The 26,241-nt window shown below is 38.5% G+C and overlaps 1 protein-coding gene and 1 long non-coding RNA gene across 3 annotated transcripts in view; both read left to right on the forward strand.

Moving 5' to 3' along the window:
- Positions 1 to 13,355, forward strand: part of LOC137298934 (septin-2-like) — a 104,351-nt gene extending 90,996 nt beyond the window's left edge. For both annotated transcript variants that reach the window (XM_067831329.1, XM_067831321.1), the window contains 10 exons: positions 742 to 828; positions 939 to 1,062; positions 1,763 to 1,897; positions 3,614 to 3,731; positions 4,445 to 4,546; positions 5,323 to 5,419; positions 5,893 to 5,944; positions 6,496 to 6,600; positions 7,706 to 7,784; positions 9,008 to 13,355. In XM_067831329.1, coding sequence (XP_067687430.1) covers positions 742 to 828; positions 939 to 1,062; positions 1,763 to 1,897; positions 3,614 to 3,731; positions 4,445 to 4,546; positions 5,323 to 5,419; positions 5,893 to 5,944; positions 6,496 to 6,600; positions 7,706 to 7,784; positions 9,008 to 9,100 — 992 coding nt within the window. In that variant the 3' untranslated portion in view covers positions 9,101 to 13,355. The remainder of the gene's footprint in view (positions 1 to 741; positions 829 to 938; positions 1,063 to 1,762; positions 1,898 to 3,613; positions 3,732 to 4,444; positions 4,547 to 5,322; positions 5,420 to 5,892; positions 5,945 to 6,495; positions 6,601 to 7,705; positions 7,785 to 9,007) is intronic.
- A 4,036-nt stretch (positions 13,356 to 17,391) lies between these two features.
- On the forward strand, positions 17,392 to 19,376 carry LOC137283861 (uncharacterized). Its single transcript, XR_010956880.1, has 5 exons — positions 17,392 to 17,472; positions 18,026 to 18,109; positions 18,463 to 18,502; positions 18,655 to 18,783; positions 19,036 to 19,376. It is a non-coding gene; the product is annotated as an uncharacterized lncRNA (long non-coding RNA).
- Positions 19,377 to 26,241: the final 6,865 nt, after the last annotated feature.

The raw sequence follows: 26,241 nt of genomic DNA on the forward strand, positions 1-26,241 counted from the left end.
AAAAGAAATTTTCTCGTGAGAATATTTAGCGGTACAACAGGGTGAAGGACATTCACGAGGCAATGGAAATCCCCCTGTTAATGCTGCCATCAATGAGATGCTATGTTTTAGGGTTTGTGTGGCAAGTAAGAAGCTTTGTGAATGTAGTTGTTTATTGACCTAATTTGCGTATTTATGAGTTTTGGATGCCAAGTTTATCAGATTGCTTTACTGTACCAATAACACTCTCCGTTATGCAATAGAAGCAATACTTTTTCATAAATATTACGAATAAACTATAAATACTGCCCAACAATGTTTAACTGAAGGCTATTTATTTTTATAAACATATTTCTTGGACATTTTCAGTCTCAATATCCAGGCCACCTGCTCAGACCTCCACAGCCTTTGGACAGTGTCTTGCAGCATGACTGATGCCTAATAGACAGTGTTACATTTACATAACTGATACTGTGTAGACAATGTCTCAAATACATCTATATAGTCACAGAAGGGATTATGGGTTAGAACAGATCCCAGCAATATATGCATGTTGCAAGAGTGAAATGTATATACTGTACCAATGTAAGTGACTTTGTGCCTACTGAGTGCGTTGTTGCTCAGCATATCAACCACTGGTTTGGTTGGTCAACTTGGTTAGTTGTATGCAAATATCAAATGAACAGCTCCCAACTGTGACCACAGTACACTACAACCCACTAATGTAGAGACCGCTGCTAAGAATACAGTATCTGTTTTCAGGGGAGATGGGCCTCGGGAAATCAACTTTAATCAACAGTCTGTTCCTCACAGACCTCTACAAGGAAAGAGAGGTGACCCGTGTAGAAGGTATGTGTGAATATCTGATCATGATAATGTTGATGGATATCATTACAATGAAAGGGAAAGAAAGAGAAACACTCTCACTCACTCACTCACTCACTCCTTTATGTATTCAGATCGGGTGAGCTGTACAGTGGAGATAGAGAAGAAACAACTGGAGATCGAGGAGAAGGGTGTGAAACTACGCTTAACTATTGTAGACACTCCTGGGTACAACGATGCAGTCAATGCAGAGAGCAGGTGAGTGAACTGAGGTTAAACTGTCACAGGACCCTTCGAGGAAACATGATTCCATGCACTATAAGAGACCATTCCATTAAAATAATTAGGCATAACAGAAGGTGTACAGTCAGGCTTGAGAGAGTTATCTCCCTTGTTTGGTTTTCCTACGTGACATATAGTACACATGAACGAGTTCACGACACAAAAGGATACTCTTTGATGTATTTATAGGGCCGTGTATAGGCAAATAAATTGTATTGCAATATATTGCGATTCAGGCACCTGTATTGTGACACGTATTGCGATATATTGGGAACTTAAGTATTTGACAGTAAATGTCAAGCCTATTTTTCACTTTAGTCCCTAACATAAATATGTATATCTTATGGCTCTGACAACAGCAATCTCAAAATTAGGTTGCTAGTCAGGGATTCTACTTTCTTCTTTTTATGCTGTTTTGTCATTGAATAACAAAGGAAAAAATTGTTGTGAACAAAATTTTAGTTCGAAACATTAAAATAATCACAAAAAAACTTTATATGTTCTTTACCCAATGTACCGGTTCTCAGAAATATTATTGCAATACGTATCATTTGAAAAGTGTATTGCAATATACTGGTATACCGGTAATACCTTGCAGCAGTATGTGTTTGTACTACTTTCTGGTGTGATTAACCAGGAAACTTTATTGTCCAATTTCTCCATTTTCGGTATGCAGCTGGAAAAGTCTTGTCTCCTACATCGACAAACAGTTTGAACAATACTTCCAAGATGAGAGCGGACTGAACCGAAAGAATATTGTTGATAACCGAGTGCATTGTGTCCTTTACTTCATATCCCCATATGGGCATGGGTGAGTCCACATATCACTACAACATGTCATATCCCCATACAGGCATGGGTGAGTCCACATATCACTACAACATGTCATATCCCCATACAGGCATGGTTGAGTCTACATATCACTAGAACATGTCATATCCCCATACAGGCATGGGTGAGTCCACATATCACTACAACATGTCATATCCCCATACAGGCATGGTTGAGTCTACATATCACTAGAACATGTCATATCCCCATACAGGCATGGGTGAGTCCACATATCACTAGAACATGTCATATCCCCATACGGGCATGGGTGAGTCCACATATCACTAGAACATGTCATATCCCCATACAGGCATGGGTGAGTCCACATATCACTAGAACATGTCATATCCCCATACAGGCATGGGTGAGTCCACATATCACTAGAACATGTCATATCCCCATACAGGCATGGGTGAGTCCACATATCACTACAACATGTCATATCCCCATACAGGCATGGGTGAGTCCACATATCACTAGAACATGTCATATCCCCATACAGGCATGGGTGAGTGCACATATCACTAGAACACGTCATATCCCCATATGGGCATGGGTGAGTCCACATATCACTAGAACATGTCATATCCCCATACAGGCATGGGTGAGTCCACATATCACTAGAACACGTCATATCCCCATATGGGCATGGGTGATTCCACATATCACTAGAACATGTCATATCCCCATACAGGCATGGGTGAGTCCACATATCACTAGAACACGTCATATCCCCATATGGGCATGGGTGATTCCACATATCACTAGAACATGTCATATCCCCATACAGGCATGGGTGAGTCCACATATCACTAGAACACGTCATATCCCCATATGGGCATGGGTGATTCCACATATCACTAGAACACGTCATATCCCCATATGGGCATGGGTGATTCCACATATCACTAGAACACGTCATATCCCCATATGGGCATGGGTGATTCCACATATCACTAGAACATGTCATATCCCCATACAGGCATGGGTGATTCCACATATCACTAGAACATGTCATATACCCGTACAGGCATGGGTGAGTCCACATATCACTAGAACATGTCATATACCCATACAGGCATGGGTGAGTCCACATATCACTAGAACATGTCATATACCCATACAGGCATGGGTGAGTCCACATATCACTAGAACATGTCATATCCCCATACAGGCATGGGTGAGTCCACATATCACTAGAACATGTCATATCCCCATACAGGCATGGGTGAGTCCACATATCACTAGAACATGTCACATCCCCATATGAATCAACATATCACTACAACACATCTTAACCCCATATCAGTCTACATATTAATAGATCATGTCATATTCCTATATGAGGCCACAAATCAGTAAAACATGTCATATCCCCCAGCATGGATGAGTCTACATATCACTAGAACACTTCATATCCTCATTTGAACATGGGTGAGTTCATTTATCACTAGAACACTTACATCACATCCTCATTTGGGCACGAGTGAGTCCACATATCACAAGATCACTTCATATTCCCATATTCTAACAAGAATACAGTAGGGTGTTGTGAAGACTCTAATTATACATACAGTTAGATTGATCAATAAACACTTTGTAGTATGGAGAAAAACAAGTTTTATATTGTATAGTCTTGCATATTCTATATCTTCTATACTTTGTATAGCTAATTGTTCATACCTGTCATTTGTAGGTTGAAGCCAATCGATATACAAGTAATGAAGAAACTACATAACAAAGTTAACATTGTGCCACTGCTTGCTAAGTCCGACATTCTTACGAAGGCTGAGGTGAAGAGATTAAAACAAAGGGTAAGTAGAAACTAACTTATTTATGTATCCAAGTCTTGCCCAGTAACAACTTTTTTGTTGCTAGACATCCATCCATCCATCAACCAACCTGCCAACCAACCCAGCCATCCATAGATCCAGCCATCCATCAACCAACCTGCCAACCAACCCAGCCATCCATAGATCCAGCCATCCATCCAACCATCCATTTGCATTTATCTGTCAACCTGTCTTCCATCACATCAACACACATCCAGCCAGCCAGCAAGCTTGCTAGCCATCTGCCCATCCATCCATGCATCCACCTGTCCATCTATATACCAATCCACCCATCCATCCATCTCTCAATCAGTCCATCCATATGCCCAACCATCCACCCATCTGTCTATCCATCTATCTGCCCACCCATTTTCCCACCATAGATCCATCTCTATACCCATCCATCCATCTGAATCTATCCATCCATCTGCCCATCCATCCACCTATCTGCCCATCCATCTATCTGATCACCCATCTTCCCACCCATATATCCATCCTTCCACCTGCCCACCCAGAGATCCATCTCTGTAGCCATTCATTCACCCATCCACCTATCTGTCCATCATCATCTGTCTTCCATCTGACCCTTCAGCCATCTGCCAGTCCATACACTCACTCACCCATCTGTCCATCCATCCATCCACAGACCATCCTGACATCCACCCACCATTTTACTCCAGAGTTTATGTTGACAGATCATGGATGAGATTGAGAAGAATGATATCCACATCTATGAGTTCCCCGACTGTGACAGCGATGAAGACGAGGAGTTCAAGAAGCAGGACAGTGACTTGAAGGTGAGATAGACAATCAAGAGGACATCATCTTCATTATGATGCTCATGCTGTTGATGAATGGATTTTCTGGTCCAAGCGTGATTATTTACAGACTGCTGCCTTAAAGCTGGAAAATTAATGAGTGTTGCAAAAAACTACACTCACTCACTCACTCACTCACTACAAAACATTGATCAGACCAATCTAACAGCAAAGACAAACCTACAATGTTGTTCATTTTTACGTTACGTTTTTAATTTTTGTGCTTTTTGCTATATTGACCAAGAACATGCCTTAAGTGTCATAGATTCATGAGTTCCCAGGCGTCAACATTCTTATACATTCACTGGTTGTTCAATGGTCCCTCGGGAACCCATGGGTTGATGGGTCGATGTTTGTTTATGTCCATGAGCCTGAAGAGGGACCAGTGAACAAATTGTTTATCTTACCGAACACCTCAATGTTAATTTTGAATTGTATGAGGCATGAGAATAAAACTTTTATAGCCATCGCTAGCTTTTGCAAATGACAAGAAAAACAGATAGAGTTATCTCCCTTTCATCGATTAACATTCACAATACATCAATAATTTCTTTATATGAGTCAGTGTTATTCGAGATAAGGATTTACTACCATGAATTACCAAATGAGTTTGGCATTTCCAGTGGGGTACATAGAAATATTACTCACTTGTAAGCAAGGTGCATTGAAAATAATAGACAAGCACTCAGCCAGTCAGAAAGTGACATATATGTGTGAGGTAAGATAATGACTATTGTCATATGCTTCTCTGCCAGGCTGCTGTTCCCTTCGCTGTAGTCGGCTGTAACACTGTAGTGGAGGCTGGGGGAAAGAGGATCAGGGGCCGGGCGTACCCCTGGGGCATTGTAGAAGGTAAGCTGCTCTCAACATTACCTAACCATTGTGCGCTTTCCTGGATATATGGGATATTTGTAAATTTTGAAATTTATTCATAGACATACTGATAAAATATCAGTCATCAAAACTACCAATATCCATAACTTATTTTGTCCAGTATTAAGTTTCAAATCACACATGTTTCTTAGACAGTGGTGTAGCTACCTTCAGACATAATAAAGATTGTAAAGTTACTAGTTCTGTCCTTTATCAAAGGGAGGCTACTCTAAACACTCTTAGAGGCATCATATTTGTCTAGGGTTTGCATGTCCTGTGATAGTGTCATGAAGGTCAGAGACAGAAAAATACATGGATGTGAATAATTTTGATTGAATTCATCTTGATTGTTAACTAATAGCTTTCAGACATAGAAATCCAAATATTATGCCTTTGTTGTCATGTGTTATGTGTTAAAATGTATCTGATATGATATGTACATGTTGTTTCAGTTGACAACCCCAACCACTGCGACTTTAACAAGCTGCGGCAAATGTTAATAAGGTGAGCCTGAGACTGTGGATAGGACTGTCTAGTTAGAGTGCTGGAGCACCCCCCACCCCCTTCCCCCCAAAAGTACATGTTTGAAAACTAGATTTAAATAGAGATTGTGTAATGAAATGGCTATTTACAGTGTCAGATATCGAGAATACTAAACAATGTTCCCTGCAAAAACCATATTTATGAAACGAGCAAGTTGTTTGGTATTTAACGAGCGAAATCGAGATGGACTGAAGGCTCTACAAGAGCAAAAGACAACTTATCACTTCATCACAAGAGTTGTGCAAGCAGTTACATGTATTTTTCTTTAGTTTTTTATACATTCAGGCATACTGTTGTCGAAGGTACCTCAGTTCATCCCATGGCCTTATATTTTTATTTTGAATCCCTCGTCCCATTACGTTCAATTGTTTCTTAGGGCTCTACTGAGGTTTGTGGATTTCGCCAGTTTGGTAAAATCCAACACCTACATTTTTGGGCTGTCCTCTCACATCAACATAAGGAACAATGTTGAAATTGGCATGAAACTCATCAGTCTGCCTATTCTGTTTCAGCACTCACATGCAGGATTTGAAAGATATAACGTCTGACTGCCATTATGAGAATTACAGAGCAGAACATCTCAAAGATCACCTCACAACTTCACAGAAGGACAGAAGGTATGTCAACAACTGTTTAATTCAGGTCAGGGTTGTCATTGAAGATGAAATATACTCAGTCCCAAAATAAATGCAAATCATGTAAAATAGTGTAAGAGATTGATGTTTGTTTATAAAATCATGCAAAAATACAGTGTGAATCCATATAATAAACACACAAATGATCGTTATTTATAACCAGATGTGTTTTGTGATCATTTTGATTAACTCTTGTTGCATCAATACTTTTGGTAATGCCATTTAAGAGACAGACTTCAGTATCGAGAATGGCCTCCACTAACAGCCTTTTTAGGATCCATTTATTTGTCTTAATAAAAAATGAGAACTATATTTATGGATATTCAATGTTCTTGCTTGACAACCACAATCTACGTTAAAACATCACCTATCCAGAATAAAGAAGTTGTATATCCATGAAAATAGTCCTCATCCATCATCAACCCAGCTTCTAGAATGCCAGACAAAGAGGTCAATCATCTTATTTCCTACAAATTTTAACATTTGTGATATTAACATGTCTTCTGGAATTCAGTACATATACTGTGAGGTCCTATCCATAGTTCGGATGTTCTTACTTTGAAGGTCCTGAAATCTTGTCTTGTTAATCTGGCAGTGCAGCTTACAGACATCTTTAATGAGCATGTTTTGGAGATCATTTTGCTTGTGAATACTTTTTGTATATTTGTATTTGTATATTTGTTTTATTTTTCTATTGCATTTTTACTGTAGCACATACTCATAACAATTCTTAACAACTAACAGAAATGTTAATGGCAACTTGACCATGTGCCATATTCGAATGTGTGGAGGCTGCATATTTAGTTAGTTTATAGGAGTCAGTTATCTCCCTTGGGATTTCTTTGCGTTTGGGGCGGTGGGGTAAGCCTTGTGATTAAAGCATTTGCTTATCATGCTGAAGACTGGGGTTTGATTCCCCTCATGGCTACAATGTGTGAAGCCCATTACTGGTATCCCATGGTATCCCATTGTTGGAATATTGCTAGTGATGTAAAACCATACTCACTCACACACATTTTTAATCTGAATGCTTGTCCGATTAGTATTGGTATGTGCAGTTTCATATTTTGGTTATTTTTTTCCCCAGCAAACTGAAGAGAGACTCCAGTCCCAACTTCGAAGCCATCATGGATGCAGACAAACTGTTGCAGCAGAAAGATGCTGAGGTGGGTATCTGCATCATGGAGGCCAGTAAAGGTTTAACATGGTACACTGACTGTAGGCTCTCATTACATGGTGGATATATAGAGAATCTCACCAGTGTCTTTTGATATCAAACATATCATCAGGAGTTGATAAAATTAGAAATATCCGAGGCCAAGGATGTTTTTACTTTCATCAATGAGGGTGAGATTCTATTTATCACAATAAATCATTCCTTAGTTTTCAATAAAAATATGTACATCTCTTAACATAGTATTGCCGTAAGACTTGCAGTGCAGAGATGTACATATCATAGCATTGTCACGTCATCAAGTTTTTGACATCATGGAATTGTGAGTCATGTAATTGATGATGTCAAGGCATTGTGCAAAATCTGCTGTTAAAATGATATCTCTTAGGAGATATCGTTTGATCTCACACAAGCAATATCTCCAGAGGAACACAGTTTTGGACAATAGAATTTCTGAATACGTCTTTGTTGGTGTACTATGATAGCATTGTTTCCTCATAGATCCTTGTACTATAATCAAGGAAGACTGTCAGCAGTATGCGGAATAACTACTGGCCCAAAAGTCTGTGGCTAGTAAAAATCCAATCAGGCCAGTAAAAATCCACAGTAATGACTAACAATGTTTGTCAGAATTCCATGGTGTTAGACATTAACAACTGCAACAATGTCGATGTCTCTATGATCTGTCTGACATAAATATGAAAATGTCTCTGTATTATTGTCTTCCATTAATGAGCAAGTTTTCATGGCTGCCAATAAGACCCCATGAACAAGCATGTACTTATAAATGGTTCTGATTAAAACAGGTACTAACTTCGTTCTTACAGTCAGATTTGCCTTAGAATTTGGTGACTGGTAAAGATCAGACCTGCTCTTCAGTAAACCATGCTTGTCATAAGAGGCAACTAATGGGATTGGGTGGTCAGGCTTGATGGCTTGGTTGACACATATCATTGGTTCCCAGTTGTGCAGATCAATGATCCTGCTGTTTATCACTGATTGTCTGGTCCAGACTTGATTACTTAAGACCGCTGCCACATAGCTGGAATATTGCTGAGTGCGGCATTTATAACTAAAGACAATCACTCAATTAGAATTTGGTGAGGGCCACGTAAAATATCTAAAGTACATGTATAATTCCTCATTTTCCACCAAAATTAATGCCAGTGTTTGTATGGTGATTATTCTATACACACATGAATTCATTGTTTCCAGATTCAACGAATGCACGCGATGCTTGCCAAGATGCAGCAGCAACTACAACAAGGGCAGAAAGAACAAAAAGTGAACGGGTTGGGTAAACTCTGAGAGCACAGTTCTATAAATAGATTGAGTCATGTGATTAGCATGTGATCAGCTGCTGCTGACAACATGAGAGTTACTGAACTCTCATTCTAAGCTGGGGGAGATGAGCCAAGAATTACACAAGGCTGACGAATGATAGTCACGTGATCACGACTGTGAGTAGAATCCCACACAGAAGGTCAAGGTCTTTCATAACCCTCCCTAAATTTCCCTAGATACTAGACTTAAACACAATTAATAACACTCGACATTACATCAGTTACCACCAAAGGCCATGAATAATGTTAAGATTTTATCACTGTAGAACCGATATGACCAGAAGGACCTTCTGAGGGGAGGTAACTCTCACAGAACTGGTCACGTGATCGTAGAGGTGGGATATTTATCCTACGCCTGCGTACCTACTGATGCAAACTATTTTGAAGGAGGAACTACATTCTCAAGTCACAAGTGTAAATCAGGGACTCCGTAGTTGGTGTCACATAATTGTTGTTGTCCACCATCTTTCTTCATTCAGCACTGGTCAAGGTCATTACACAGTTATCTCCCTTTCCAGTATTGCTTTACACAAACTTTTTCCCTTCATTTAAATTTTCATGACTTCAGTCTTTTATTCACATCAGAATCTTATAGCTCTTGAATATTCCTTGCACAATGACCATAATTCCTCTAAAATTAAAAAAATTAATTTTGATTTCTTCAGCATTCAGAAAAACCTCCTCTTTTGAAATTAATTCCAGTGAATGATTGTTAAATTTGTGAAACAGATTTAGAAAAGGTTTAATATTTTTAGAGGAATTATGATAACCAAACAGACTTTCAGTGCTTTTGCAATAATGGACCAAAGGTTATATTGAAAGGGAGGTAACTGGATGAGCGCATGTTTTCAGCTTGGATGTACATTGCGTATTGTAAAGGTATGAATCAGTTTTGTTATTGCAGTCATCAATGAGAGATATCAAGCACCAGTTTCTACCAGACTACATTTCTTCTCCTTGGTATTACAAAAATATAATGCTAATTTATTACAAAATTTGATGAATTATCAATCACATGAGTGTCAATTCAAGCCATAATTCAAATTCAGTTAAAAATATTTAAACACAGAGGGCAAAATATGTACATTAATATCGTTTTCAATCATTAGATAAAATTTGGAAACTATTTTTTTTCTCCATACCTTGTCTCACAATAATTCATTATCTTCAGTGGGAATATTAGTAAATTATTGTGATGATAAGTAGAACGATATATGTCCTTCAAATGAATTGAGAGAATGGTTTTGAAGAATAAATGCCTTTTTACAAATACTGAATTATTTTGTCAAAAATTGGTAGATGTTGATAATTACAAAGACATTTTGTTAATCAGATGTCTAGGACGTACTATACAGAGTTGGTATTGGATTTGCTTGACATTTATGAATGAAATAGACAAAAGTGTGTGGTATGCTTGAACAAATATGGCATGTAAATATATATATTTGCAAAGAGCTTTTTTGGACTGTAAATTGCTATGTATTTCAATATTTCCTTGTTCATCTTTTCAACCTAAATTTTCTCCTAAATAAATATTACATATTCATGATGGTACGTGTGAAAACTTTACATTTTTTGCTTAATTTCAAATGACACTTTGTTACATTTATCAGCTCACCTTTTCTTAAATATTTCATTCATGTATTAATTAATAATTCATTTTGTCATATATAACATATTCTTGAATTATTTATTGCAAAATTATGTAGAAATATTAAATTTTATTTACATGTGTTAGTACTTGTATTTATGTTATTTTTAAATGTGGAGAAAAACTTAGCGAATACCCTGAACATATTGCAGTGTATGAAATAAGTCAAAACCCAAGCCAGACCCAGCCAGACTTCAAAATGTTACCATCTCAAATTGATTTAACCAGACCAGACACAAAGATATGGTGAATTTACTCAGATATATGGAATATCTCTATTTTTTACCAGACCATCAAGCTGGCTAGCTGTAAATTCAGACCATTTGTCAGAAATCTAGCCTGTCGCTGGAGTTGGACAGGCCTTATTTCATACAATGCAGATAGATATGTAAGCATATAATATGTCTTGCTCTGTATGTATAGAATAATACTGAATGGGTCTTCTGTCCATTTCAAGCAAGATCTGCCGGACATGTTTACTTTTGTACAATCGGAGAGCCTGGTAAGATCATGGTTATGAGTGAACTTCACTAACCTCATTCTCTCTCCACAGAGAATTTACACAAGTGATGTCTTCTCATGTAACCTCTGTTCTAACATGGCCATATTTCCACGTTCTCGTAAAATCCCCTAGCGGCTGAGAATTGCAACACTTATATCCCTTCTTTATGGCCAATCAGAATGTATGTTACATCAACTTTGATCCAATATGGCAATCACCATGGAATTAGTTGACTAATACAAGGGGCCACAAACATCCCTCCTCTGCTGGGAACTTGATGTGACAAACAAGACATTTCATGACTAGCTTGTCTGTTGTCAACAAGAGCAATGGAGATGCCATTGATCCACCATAACATGTCTTACTTCTGTTTAGAAAAAACGTTTGCAATTCATGCAGGGGAAGACGCTCCAGTTTTCCTCAATCATTCGGAAATTAATGAGGCTTTGCAAATAATCACTTTTGAAACAACATCCCTAATTGCACAACTAAATCTGATTGCAACCAATCATGCATCTTGAAGAATCGCACCATTTATGGGCAGATTACAACAGAGGTTTGGAGAAAGATATGACTTGAGTAACCTATGTGGGAAGAGAATGGACAAACGCATGCTCAGTGGTGGGGTTGCCTCATGGATAAAGTGTTTGCTCATCACACCAATGGTTTGGGTTTGATTCCCAGAGCACAATATGTCAAGACCAGTTCTGGCGTCTCCTGTTGTGATAGTACTGGAATTGTGCTAAAATGGTGTAAAACCATACTCACTCACTGGGGTAAGACAGACCGGGAGCTGGTGGTCAGTCTTGCTGGTTTGGTTTCTTTTGTGTCTTGTTGCTGTATTGTTGCAGTATTGCTGCAACCAGCAACATCAACAACAACAACTTTGTTGACAAAAGACTATTACAACCAATTTTCCCACTCTAAAAATATAATCCTTAGGTTGGTTTTTTTTGGCCCAAAATGTAACATTACAATTAAATATCTGTTTGGTTGGTTTTTGTCTCATCAGTCTAAGTAAACGTATCCTCAGCACTTTTCGTTACACTCCACTACTGAGTCTAACAAAACCTTATGGGAGGTCGCTTCAGGTAACCTTTCAGATTGACCAATCAGAACACAGCTTACCAAATCGTGAAAGTGGACATTCGAACATACCTTTTGAACTTTTTATCTCGAAAAGGTTTCGTACCCAAACGATTCCGAATGCTATTTAGCATACACTCGCTTCTGGGTGATGCACATGGCATACATACAACCATGATAGTGGTGGAGTGTAACGAAATACACTGAGATTAAGTTTACTTAGACTGTTTGTCCCATATACACTTCATAAATTGCCAGATACAAAACACTTTAAATATGTAAGAGGAATGTTACCTTGTTGATTTTATTTTATTTTTGTTTTTCCCTCTTGCCCTTAGGTTTTCTGAGGACAAAACATGTAAAACAAGAAATAGAATTGGTCGGGCCTTACCATAATTTTCGTAATGTTTTCATTTGGATCATTTTGTGAACAGAAAACATGAATGGATAGTGGACCCATTAATGCAGCAAACTCACTGCCATCAAATGGGATGCAATAAGGAATGATAATAATGATGATAATGATTTTTGGGAAAAAAGCGCTTTTTCTTTTTCTGTCAAAACTGATGATTTTAAATGATGACATACTGCTTGTACAAGGAGACTTATGTTAAAATATGAAAAAATATGTTTTGATTTCAGCATTAATTTTGGATGTAATATTCCAATACTTGAAAGTTTTATAAGCTATTGCAGTGATTGAGATAAGATGGAAACTTTTCTCTTATAGTGAATGCAAGTTAAAGGTGATTATGTTTTTTTTATTTTTTTATTTTGAAAAAATGTATAAAAAGAATGAATTTATGTTGAGATACTACTGTGAAGAACTTTCTAAATGTTTTGTATTTGTTAAATCTGATGTAGATTTGCTGTAGATTTAATGATTGACACGCTCAGAGCGTTGGATGTACTTTGTACTTTTGTTGTCATATCTTGTCCTGTGTCTTATAATCATCAGTCAATAAACATGGTAAAATAGCATACTTGTTTCTGTTTCTAAGTATTTGTTACGAATAAATATATGGACAAGGGGGTATTACAAACATTGTCTGTCTGTCCCTCCATCTGTCTGAAAGCAGTGGGGGAAACTAATGGTTTTTGTTGCGTGGAGGATCCATGATTCGATTAGGTTACAGTGTCTGACGTTCATATATGGTTGGTGTCCCTTGTGGTACTATTGCTGCAACATTGCTAAATATGGCACAAAACTAATAGTACTAACTCACTAACTTGCTCTGTCTGTCTCCTTGTATTTTATCATGAGATGAAAATGAAGGCTGTCAAAAAGTATTCTGAACACAGCAAAAATAACCTGGTTTCCGCAGTGCGGAAACCTGATGGAAAGTGGACTGAAACTTAAGTTTCCACCAAGAATCCAGTGAGTTTCCGTTCTTTTACACTGAGTTTCCGCAATGACGGAAACTGTCAATTACCCACTTTCTAAGGGTTTCCGCACGGTATCCGTTACCCATGCTCCAACAAGTTTCCGTTGAGTTTCAGTTAAGTTAGAGATCCATCAGGTTTCCGCAGGGTTTCAGTCACCAAGACTCCATCAGGTTTCCGCAGAGTTTCAGTTACCAAGACTCCATCAGGTTTCCGCAGAGTTTCTGTTGCCAGAAAACTTTCCACAGCATTTCATTTACTCGGGTTCACAGGAGTCATTCAATGTGTGTCATTGCATATAACATTCTTGTTACTCCTGGTTGGCAAAGACAATATAAGGAGTCTGTGTACAATCATCACGTATACATAAAGAAAAACAAAAGATACAATAAGATTCACTGTTTTATTTTCAGACAAATATGGATCAAACATTTATCTAATAAATAATAAAAAGATATAGCACTAGATAACAGATCAATATTTGTCACTTATGACAAAAATATTTCTAAAAACATGCTATAACAGTTGCATCCCTTGCCTCCTCCTGCACCTCCTCACGCTGACACAGAAAAACACACCCCAGTCACCATGCAATACAACAATGAAATAAAATGCAATAAAGAACTTAGGTTACATTGAAAGTACAAAAAATGTATTTAAAGTAAATACAGGTCTCTTGGAAAATAGATAAAAATTAAGATTGAATAAAATTGTATTAATTGAAATACAATAAGAATATCAAAACTATTAAAGTTTTACATTGAGAATAATTCAAATTTAATTGATCACAGATAAAATTCCGTTCATGTGATCGATTAGCTATTTACTAGCCCACTTGGGCATCCTTGAGCGGATGGTTGGATGCCGCATCCTGGTCTTCATGTTGGCCTTAGCTTTGGTGGTGGCGTTGAAAATTGTGGCTGAGTCCAGTGCAGACATCTTGAGTTTAGATTCCCAGGTAAAGGGGTAAGAGAGCAATGAATTGGCATCTTCTTCATCACTCACAACTGGTGAAGTCATTTCCAAGGTAAGTATAGTTGAAACCCTTTCCTTTCGTCGATCTGGCCAGTCAATAGTTTTCAGGCTTTTCATGCGGAGTGCAATTTTCTGAAAATTAAACAAAAATCAATCAACAGATAAACCATAATGCCAAGATGGATTGCAAATTATTAAAAAGGAAGTGTCGTGAAAAATTATTTACTTCATTAATCACCCCAACACAAGTTAAGCAGTTCATCACATTTAATGACATATCCTATTTTCTTATGGACACACAATCTGTTGCTCTGAAGTGACATGAAGTCACTGAAGTGTAATAACATGTTTATATATCACCATTAACTGACTTGATGTTATGATTTATGAAATTATGATCTGAATCATGTGTTACATATCTTAAGAATGTAAAAAGCAATAATCCATAAACATTTTAAATGTATATTTAGAATCTGTCACACATTGTAATGAGAAGAATTGTTACATGTTATTATTCGAATAGATATACTTACGGATTTCATTCTTTTTGGTTTTTTTGGTTTTTTTTGCTGCTGTTCTGTGTGACACTTTCTTTCCGGTTTCTTGTCTGCTGAGGTCATCACGCCTGTTCCGCCACTCTACAAAGCGCTTCTGAAAATAAATGTTTAAAGTACTATACAGCATGTTTCACACATTTTAGTTCATCTGTTAGGCAAAGGTATTTATATATGCCATGCTGGCTTGGTTACTGAAGTTAACATCCATAAATCTCTCTTTACACTATTATTTAAATCATTAACTATTTATAATGACAGGCAGGTGAGTGAAAATTACCTTCACAAGATCCTATTGACCATCCTTGGTCGTGATATAGTCACTTGTTTCTTTGACTACTATATTCATAGAGTCCTTGTCATCGGCTTTACTGAAATAAAAACAAATGTCATTTTTCTTGCACTTCATTCAATCATGCATTCAACACAATGTCTATTAAAATTAACGATCGTCAGTGAAAATTATACAACCAAGTAAACTGCAGATTTATAACTTTGAATACATATATTGTTCTGAAAGTTTACCATTTTGTAGTTAAATGATTTAAAATAACTTCCAAAAAGGCTAACCATCCTTTGTGTTATTTCCTGCAAATTCTATGTACATCCTGTTTGCCAAAGTTATGCAACCGGTAAGTGAACAACTGACATAAAGATCATGATAAAAGAAGTTTAGTTATATCACATGACATAACCTTGCAGCAATTAAGCATTGTAAAATCAAGGGGTCAGTTTGATGGCAATTTCACACAGGTGTAATGTTAAACTGATTTAGTTTACCGGCTATTCAAATCCATTTGCAAATGATACTTTCATGTATTTTTCATTTTGAGAAAACGTACGTAGGGAAGTGAATTAATGAAATATTCAAAGTGAAATTACCTAGTAACATGAGCACATACCTTCGATAGACAAGGGTGATCCTCCAGGAGCAGTCGTGTCCAGATTTTTCTCACAACAGCCTAAAAGATTAAATCAAATACGTTAAATATAACAGGTATATATATATGATTATGCTGAACACGTATGTATTAAATTATTGAAAAATTACATGAAATTTTAAATGTATCCTACGCAGAGCTAACAGTTTCTTATATGAATTTAGTGTTTGCCTCAAATAGTTCAGAAACACATCTGACCCCTCTGAGCGAATTTGGGGGTAAACAATTTCATTTCACTAATGATCCAGGATTGCATTTAATAAATTACACCGAAATGTTGCCATTGTAAAAGCCCATAATTTTTATCATTCTTTAAAATATATCTGAATTGGTGAAATACATCTTGCAATACCCAGTAAACCTATGAGTGAACCACTACATATGGCGGATCTTTTTGATGCAGATCGTAATTCATCCCCCCCCCCCCCCCCCCCCCCCACACACACACACACCTTTTGTAGAAGTGTTAACCGAGTTGCAACGCTAAAATTTGCAAACTATTAACAGGAGCACTAAAATCAAAAGTCTGCCCCTTTAAACTTAAGTAAATACTTCTGGTTAGTACTAAGATAGTTACTTACAAATACAAGCTTGGTGTATTCTATACCATGTCGATCTATTGAAATGGAATATAAACAAACTTATTTTTCAGGCCTATTTTACTTAGATTTAACGATAACATTTAAAAATAATACGAGCGAAAATATACATTCGCGGGATAAACTTTATAATCTATCCGGATTTCTGTCATTAACGCAATACTTCTTTAAACGTTATTTACAATAAAATACCCTCGGTCTTACCTGACACATCCGAGGTACTCCGAGTTGCTCGCATCCGTTCTCTGCTTTCTTCTCCAAGTCGCGAATTCTTTCGTCGAGTGCTTTTGGGGAAAGTGAGGTGGCCATGGCAAAGTTTACACGACGCAGCCATCTTATGCTTAAAGTTTTGAAAAATAATTGCTAGGAAAACGAATTTGTTCCTACCCGCCAAACAAGATGGCGTCTCGCTAACACTCACGGGAAATAGACAGTTTTGTCATTGTGTTTTTTAAATAAATCTAATGTGACCATTTGACAGTAGATTTCCTCGTTCTACAACAAAAGAGGAAGGTACACCCTGTTGTGAGTTGTTTTGTTAACAATTAGATAGTCTCGCGTGGACGTGATCCTGTCGCCATTCGTTTATTTGTTTACATTGCCGACATCAAAGGGGAGTGTGAAAGTGGAATTCAGCGGATTGAATGTAAGTACTCAAAGTGACAACAGTGAGCAGTTATGGTTTTAGCAGTCTTTTCATCGCATTAGCGTCACTGATTGCTTTTTCTCAGTGTCAAGCATCAATATGTAGACCTTGTGATTACTAACAGTGATTAATTGTGAAAACATGTTCACCTTACTTTAACATGCCCGAGCGTCATGAGTCCTACTGATTTAGCACTCATGGGAAACTTTATTGTGGCAAATAAGTTATTTTCTAAAATCCTGTCAGGAGAAGGTAGTATCCGGATATATTTCTGCTGGATGGACCCCCCCCCCCCCCCCCCCCCATTTACGCACTGTGCTCACAACATTGTTTGTTCTTTTCAGTTATACACCCAGATCTACTATCCCTATCTACCCTTTAAGTTAACTTTACTACTATTACTAATATAATTTGGTGATGTGTCACAATTTCTTTGAAACCTTAATTCATTTGTCAATGTGAATGAAGAATGAAGCACAATCCCACTGACCCTTTGGCTATGATTTGTACATGCATAATTTCTGTAGACTATTCGTGGCACTTTCTGCTGCAGGGACACAGTTCTTTGTGGACATTGCGACAAGTAATTGTCAAGAAAAACAGCCTAAAATCACGAGAAATACGTTTCTGAAATATGGTTGGTTTCTACAATATTTGTTTTAACATGGGTACCCAGAGATATTCCGCATATATGTCTTCGTTATATCTATTCATATAATCTGTACTCCAGAAATATTTCAACCAAGTCACATCATACATTTATTAGTTCATCAAATTATCTAGTAACTGTAATATATGTTCTGTGTCAGTTCTGTGTATCCAGTTGTACCAGTTAATCAGTTTCATGGTTTGATATTTGTTTTATAACCATTAAAACCTTGTCCATCAGTACATGTTGCATGTGTTAGCCCTACAATGCATTGACATTATCATCACACCTCAAGTTTCATATTTCTGAAAGAATCGTTGTGTCAGTTATTTGATTTACAGATATGGATTGTGGACCAACAAACTCAGAGAATGATGCCCGGTAAGGGAATCTCTTTTATAACAATATTATTCATATAGCTTTATAATGAAGCTGACACTATGTTAATACATACAACAAACCTTTTTGACCTCACTCAAAGTGTAACTGTACATGGATTCAAGCATAATATATACATATATTTTAAATTCCAGGAGAAATACGGCTTTTCTGTCCTCACTGCCAGACGTCTGTTTCAAGAAAAACACGTTATCTCCATCTCCGTAACAAGATGTTTGTTAGTTTGTAAAGATTTTTCGGGTGAATGACAAATGTTTCATCAGGTTAGTCATCAAAGAATTTTTAGATTTCACTAAAAATCGAGTTTGCACTGTCACTTTGCTATCCATGTTTAATATATTTAATGTATGTATCATACATGTAACTGTAATAACTGAAAGTGAGCAAATGGTAATACGTATTTAATATTTGTAATACATGTTATCTGCATTATCATATATATTGCTGTGTTTCATTCATTGAATTGTCTCTCAGTTGAATTGATGATTCAAACTGAATGTCCTTTTCCTTTCCAGACACTGACAGTGACCAACATATTAACAGCACATTCAAGGTTTGCGAGCTATTACCACCACAATGTGAGAGCCTGATTGATTCGGATTCAGATGTTTCGCCAGATATTAACCAGGACTCGCATACACCAACAAACATCTACAGAAGAACAAAGCACTTTGTGTACTGGCTAGCTCGTCTTCATTCAGTGTGCCTACTTCCTGAGCAATGCTTGTGTGCAGAGAATTCTGTTACTCTTCTCTGAGCGCCCCAGTTTCTTAATACAGCGAATTGTGTACTACTGCAACTGCCCTGTTGCATTAAAATGTGAGCTTTTCTAAGAAATGAAACAGTTGGATCATAATATTTCCAGCGTCTGTTTTTTGTTCAAATAAATATGTAATAAATATAACAAGATAATACAACATATTTCAGCTTTCTAAACTAAGCGAACTCTCATTGTCATCTTCCTTGTACAGAAACCTAGCGGAAACCTACATTACCCAAGATCCACAAGGTTTCCGCAAGACCAGAAACTTACTCACTCCAGCTATAAAGGTTTCAGTAAACTGAAACTAAATGGAAACTTCCAACTACAGTTTCAGTTGACGGAAACATGACGGCAACTAAGACTTGTTAGTTTCAGTTGTGGAAACTATGCGGAAACTCTCATTGCGCGTTTCCTGAAACTGAAACCTAGCGGAAACCTACATTACCCAGTATCCATCAGGTTTCCGCAAGAACGGAAACCAAGTTATTTTTGCTGTGGAAGCTTTGTCAAAGTCAAGTATTAATATGGCAGGAAGTTAGGGGTCGGGCTGGTGGGTGAGTGAGAGGATGGGTGGTTGAGGGCATGGGTGGGTGAGTGAGTGAGTGAGTCAAGTGAGGAGTACTTCAGCTTTATTATAGCATAGCTGGATTTATATGTTGGATGAATACTGTGGAAACATCAGTTTGTCAACACAACATTGTCCGCCACACAATGTCAACACAACACTGTCAATACAGTGTCAACAAGGCAATGGTAACACAATGCCAACCCAGCTCATCACTGTCCACATTCCCTTCATCAAGAAAACTGCACATCAGCAGTTAAATGTAAATGAGGTCATGGCACAGTTAGGAGTAACCTAAGCCTCCTGAAGAAGTTGATTTAACTACATCTAGTCACTGTATGTGCAAATGTAGCATGTTCACGGTGTTTATAATGGTGGAACTCATATCCAGTAGCGTTTTCAGAGTGAGTGGGCTTAGTTTAGAGATATTCCACCTCTATGGCAGCGGTCTGCAAATAATCCAATCTGGACCAGACAATCCAGTAATCAAGAGCACGAACATCGATCTAAGCGATTGTTAAGCAATTGTGAATCAAGTCAGCGAGCCACCTGATCCCGTAAGTCGTCATTTACAAGCATGGGTTACTGAAGACCGATTCTATCAAGAGGCCTAAACGTCACAAAAAATCCAAAACCATTTTTGAAGTAACACGAAATGCTAGTGTATGAAATATGCCAAACACCCAGTCATACATCAGGGGTGGTCACTTCAAAATGTCAAAAGAGAGAGAGCAAGGAGTCGTCCTACTGATTGTTTTGGACCTCTCCGCGGCATTTGATACTGTTGATCATGGTATTCTTCTCGCCCGTCTTGAACATCACTTGGAATATAGAGTGTTCATCTTCAGTGGATCAGATCATGTCTCACTGTAAGGACAATGCGAGTCTACATCAAGTGCAAGAAAGATCCTCTTACGGAGTTCCGCTGGGTTCTGTTTTGAGCCCTGTGTTGTTCTCACTTGTATGCTGATGATAATCAGCTGTATATCAGTTCGTAGCTGGGCGATATCAATCCAAAGAGAAAACGGAATACATTATCTCCGGCACCTAAGAACAACTAACTCTAACTAAGGCTACCCACATATCAATCACCATAGATCACAGATCAACCAACAACATCATCACCCCCCTCTCTCTCTCTCTCTATCTCTCTCACACACACACACACGCACACACACACACAGATTTTATATATGTCTGTGTGTGTGTGCGTGTGTGCGTGTGTGCGTTTGTGTTTGTGTGTAAAAATACTATCCAGATCGGGGTCGTGCTTCGTCACAATGGCGCTCGACGTCTCCATTAGTATCCAATTCGTTGTATAGACATTACCTTCTACTTGATCGGTGTACGATTTCATGCACTAAAGTCTATTTGTGGACAAGTTATACATGTTTGAAAAAACAACATTTTCCCGACAGATTTCTCGTCTATGCGTGTCTTTTTTGGATAATATACTTTGCAGAATTAAGTGGTATGTATTGTCTATACAATTTAACTTACTGTAATTTTTTTCAACACAAAAGAAACCCCGTTGCACCCTGTAAATGTGAATCAGTTGTGATATTAGATGAAGATCAAACATTAATACTGCTCCAACATTCTACGATATCCAGTCCATTCTCTACTGTTCCAGAGCGGAATAATTTCCTCCTCTGCCACCGTTCCGAGACAGACCTTGCGAACCTGTACAAGACCAGCAGTGGCGACCACTTCCCGCTACACTTTAGCATCTCTGACACTATATTATTTACTCATGACCCTTTTAGTATTTGTCCAAACTTGTTTCACAAACTGTATACTTGTCATGTCTTTGTTAATTAATCGGAAAATGCTTCCCTCTGTATGAGCATTGTTGCCTGATAACAATCCACCTATAGAGCCAAAAGTGTTATGATTTAAATCTCCAGCTGCAACCCACTTTACTTGCATTGTAACTAACTGCTGCTCAGCAGGCTGCTCTTGATGTATTCCAGTGTCAAGTGAAATACTGTCTGTTCCATATAGACAGGATGTATGGAGAAGTCCCCAGCGGTTTGTAGACTGACAACTAGTCTCTGAAATATACATATTGTACTGAGTTCAGAGTTAAAAAACATAATATCATGAAATGGAGCCCTGAGACTTTCATTGTTTTCAGAAGCTAAGGGAAACTAGTCTTGCCACATTTTCTAGACTTGCATGGGCTTTCTCGGTTATATTTCCTTCAGTTCTGTACGACAGACCAAGCGGTTTGGACTACAACCAGGTTTCACCACTGACCCATCTGTGTATCTCATCATTCGGTGTGTCTGAACCTTGTCTCTACTACTATTAAGTGACATCAATGATGTGTGGTTGAATGTCCTTGAAGAGGCTGATCTTGAGAATCCTGCTTTGCAGATACTTGTAGACTGTTACTGGAACCTGGGTGGAGAAGTCAGGCCGCTCTACGATGAACCATTTCGACAACAACGGTGCCAGAACAACGAACCACGTGGAAGTCTGGCATGCTAAAATGAACTAGACCGGCCATGCACATCCCAGCCTATTCTAATTTATCAGTAATATCCAGAAAGAACATCTAGACACTTAGATCGTCATCAGCCAAAACCAAGAAAGAAATATACAGGCAACTGGAACAACGCCTTCAACGCGAGAAAGACTCTCTTGTAAAATCTTCAATTCAATATGCAGACTCAGCCTCATCTTATTGGCCTGTGAGACAACTGTACAGCATGACTGTATCTGCTGTTTATGTGTATCATGGACTGTTGGACATTTATTAGTGCGAAACGAACAGCTTTATTATGTTACTGAGTGTGAACGGTATATCATAACTATTTAGCTATCAAACCTAGTTTTAATATTCCTGGGGATATATTATGTTACTATTGCACATGGCTTTGTAAACTTGATTTTTGTTGTGGAAAATTCATGTTATAGTGAGAAAGGAATACATATTTTAGATGAACCCTGGTGATTTCTATTGCTCCCCCAATCAACACGTTTAGGTGCAGCAGACACTGAGAACAACATTTTAACAAGTGAGATGTCAGATTCAGAACCCGAGGAAATATCGGACTTTACCATTGCAGATAGGGCTAGGTGGAGGGGACAACGAGATATATTACTCACACATACACGTACACGAATAACTTTGTTTATGTTAAATGCACACGGTGTGACAAACATGAGTTTTTATCTTGTATTTCAGTTCAGCTCTTATTATAAACTAACTCTTCGCAGCTCGCATCTCGGAATAAACTATTTGTGATAGAATTCTTTACAGATTGTATATCAATAGTGTCTTAGTATTTTCCAGCGACTATCAATAATGTGTCTCCAGCAGGTGGGAAAAAATATTCAGGTTTGTATTTTACAGGCACTTCATTATATCAAGAAAAACAGAAAGTCTTTTACGATGACTTCAAATACTCTCAACGACGTTTGCTACTGACTATAATATGCTTTCTTTGAAGAGTTCACACTGGTACTAATAAAAAAGCCGGTTTTACTGAGCTACTGGGGCGGTGGTTGATGCGTTCGCTCGTCGAAGATCCGGGTTCGATTCCTCACATGGGTACAATGTGTGAAGCTCATTTCTTGTGTGATATTGCTGGACATAGTATATTGTTGGAGTATTGCGGCTAATAAAGCTGGCATAGTCTGTCTGATGTTTACCAGGAACCTTCCAACTGTATAGCCCTTGTCTGCAAATATTCCAGTCGGAAATGTCGAGCACGAACGTACAGACACGAAAATACGTGGACACAGAAACAGACAGATATACACGCACAGAAGGAAACTCAGATGTGTGCGTGCGTGCGTGCGTGCGTGTTTCGGTGTCCCGTTATGATGTCATTATCCACCTTCAGCAATGCTGTTTCAGTACTGTGAAACGGTCTGAACCTCTTGATACCTGGTTCACTGTTGCGTCAATCTCTCTCTCTCTCTCTCTCTCTCTCTCTCTCTCTCTCCATATCATTCCGCGACATATCCAACAGCATCCAAACCAATTCAACACCCACCCACACTACTCCCCAACAATCTCCATTGTCATCTGAAGTTGTCTTTCTAACTGAGCAAACCGATGTTGTTCAACACATCAGCAGCATTTCACAGAACACAAACATTGGGGAGTACAACCATTGCTGCGTTGTCTCCCATACAAAAGTAAGCAAAGAGCATTGCGATTCCACAGAACAAAGCGCCTTGCCCTAATTTAACCCTACGGCAAAATCAGAATATTTATGAAAAGTGAGACGCAGTTTACGAAGTGTGTTTATTTGATCAAAACTTACAACACTGAATAAAATACTTCAGAAAGTAGTCATGTATTTTAACAGTCCGTGGCACATTAAATTTTCGGAAACAAATGTAACCCAGTTTATTAAATTCGGATGTTTGTGATATTTCAATTGTTCCCGTGCACTACAATGGGACAATCGCATGGCGGTCAGTCGCGGTCAAAGCACGTCATTCATTGTACACAGAGGCTCTATGTTTTTTTCCCACACATATTAAATTGTCAGTGAGTGACCTCTAAAAGACCTATCTCCCTCCTGTCCTTAGAAAAAAAACCCACATCGCGGACAGGTTATTTACACGTGCAATGAAGGACATTCGCACGGATCATTGTGGAAGGACGGTGGGTAGGGCTTAGGCAGGGGTTTCAAGAAGCTGACCCAGGTCAGTGAACTCGTCTAAGACAAAGCCTGTAGTGGCTGGCCATTCGAGGGAGTGAGTGAGTGGGAGGGTAGGTGAGTGAGTGACTGCTACTCAACACCACATCAGCAATTTGGCAGATATTATAGGCGAGAGGCTGGCTCGTCCATTAGTGATTAGATTAGTGGTAAGATGTACATTAATAACTACTGCACAGCAAGAATAAAATCATTATCGATGCCTTTTATCCATGATCGCACAAAAATTTTCAAAGGATGATTGGATTATCTGGAATCAATGATCGATGTAGATGAAATATTGGGGACCGGTGAACGAGTGTGGCTTTAAGCCGCGTTTATGCATATGGCAATATTCTGGCAATATCACGGTAGGCAGAGATAAGCTTCACACATTGTATTCATGTGGGGAATCGAACCGTGACAAACGACCCCTATATCCACTAGGCTACCCGCCCTCTAAACTTTTGGCTATTTCACAAATAGAAACAAATGGTATTCACTTAACCGAAAATAAAGTTTAACCCTTTTTTTTGTTTCCGGAATAGATCAGTCTATGATATTAAACCCCGCAGATGATCCAACACCAGCGCTGGCGACAACAACAGTGGCAACATGTTGTGTTCTCAGACGAATGAAGGTTCAACAACCTTCCTCCCGTATTCCCCGCATGTTGTATTGCAAAATGACCACATCAGAGAGAGGAGACGACACTCGTAGGCTGACCAATATTGAGTGGGTAGCATTGTAGTGAAAGGAGGCACGGGGTATCATCACAGATCAGTCCTCTTGTATAGGGATGATGTTCTTCGTAATCAAATCAGACTGCTTTGCCTGTGTCCACCTTAACTCCTGGTCTTTCAGTAGGAGGGGTGATGAGCTAGCCCCGTGATTAACGCGTTCGCTCATCACGCCGAAGATCCGGGTTCGATTCTCCACAACCGTAAAGTGTGTGAGTTCCATTCATAGTGTTCCCCGTCGTGACATTGCTGAATTATTGCTTAAAGCGGCGTAAAACCATTCTCACTCACTCACCCTTTCAGCAGAAACAAGTTGGTTTCGTTTACAGCATGGGTCTCACTGAACTTCTGAGTGAAAAACTGTCCTGCGATACCCTTGCTGTCAGTGGATATGACGTCAGTTGGACATGTCTGGGATGAGTATGGGAGACGTCTTCGGGTTTCAATAGGCCACATACACTTCAGGAACAGGAAGTCTGGTGCGGGAATTAAGAGGGATGTCTTCTTCCAAGGACTTGTCAACTCACTGAGGCGGAAACGTCCTGTCGCCCAACCGACTGTGCCCACGCAGTTGATGAGCATGACTGCCATGTTCCAGTTTTGTGTTTGGAGGTACCCTGTTTTGATTGGGACTCTTCAATATCACAGATAGAACGATCAACACCCTTCTGTTGTCAATTGTTTCTTTTCTCTATTTGTCTGTTGTGGGTTCCTTTTAAGGTTTTAACGGTAGCCGCCTTTTATGCTTTATGATTTTGTGATTAAGTATCTCAGTGTGGCCAGTTCATGGATGTTCTTGTTTATTTTAACACACGAGCACGGGTGTGGTGCTGGTAGATCAGGGATCATAATCAAGACCACATGCGTCTGTCATCTTCACATGATCACCCGTATCACATGCAGGTCATGCTGAAGGACACTTCCTGAGAAACACCGACACACCCACCAACAGAAAGGCTTGTCTGCAGACAGGCGTACAGACACAAACAGAT

This window comes from Haliotis asinina, chromosome 1 (assembly GCF_037392515.1).
Source record: "Haliotis asinina isolate JCU_RB_2024 chromosome 1, JCU_Hal_asi_v2, whole genome shotgun sequence".
NCBI classification, from domain to species: domain Eukaryota; kingdom Metazoa; phylum Mollusca; class Gastropoda; order Lepetellida; family Haliotidae; genus Haliotis; species Haliotis asinina.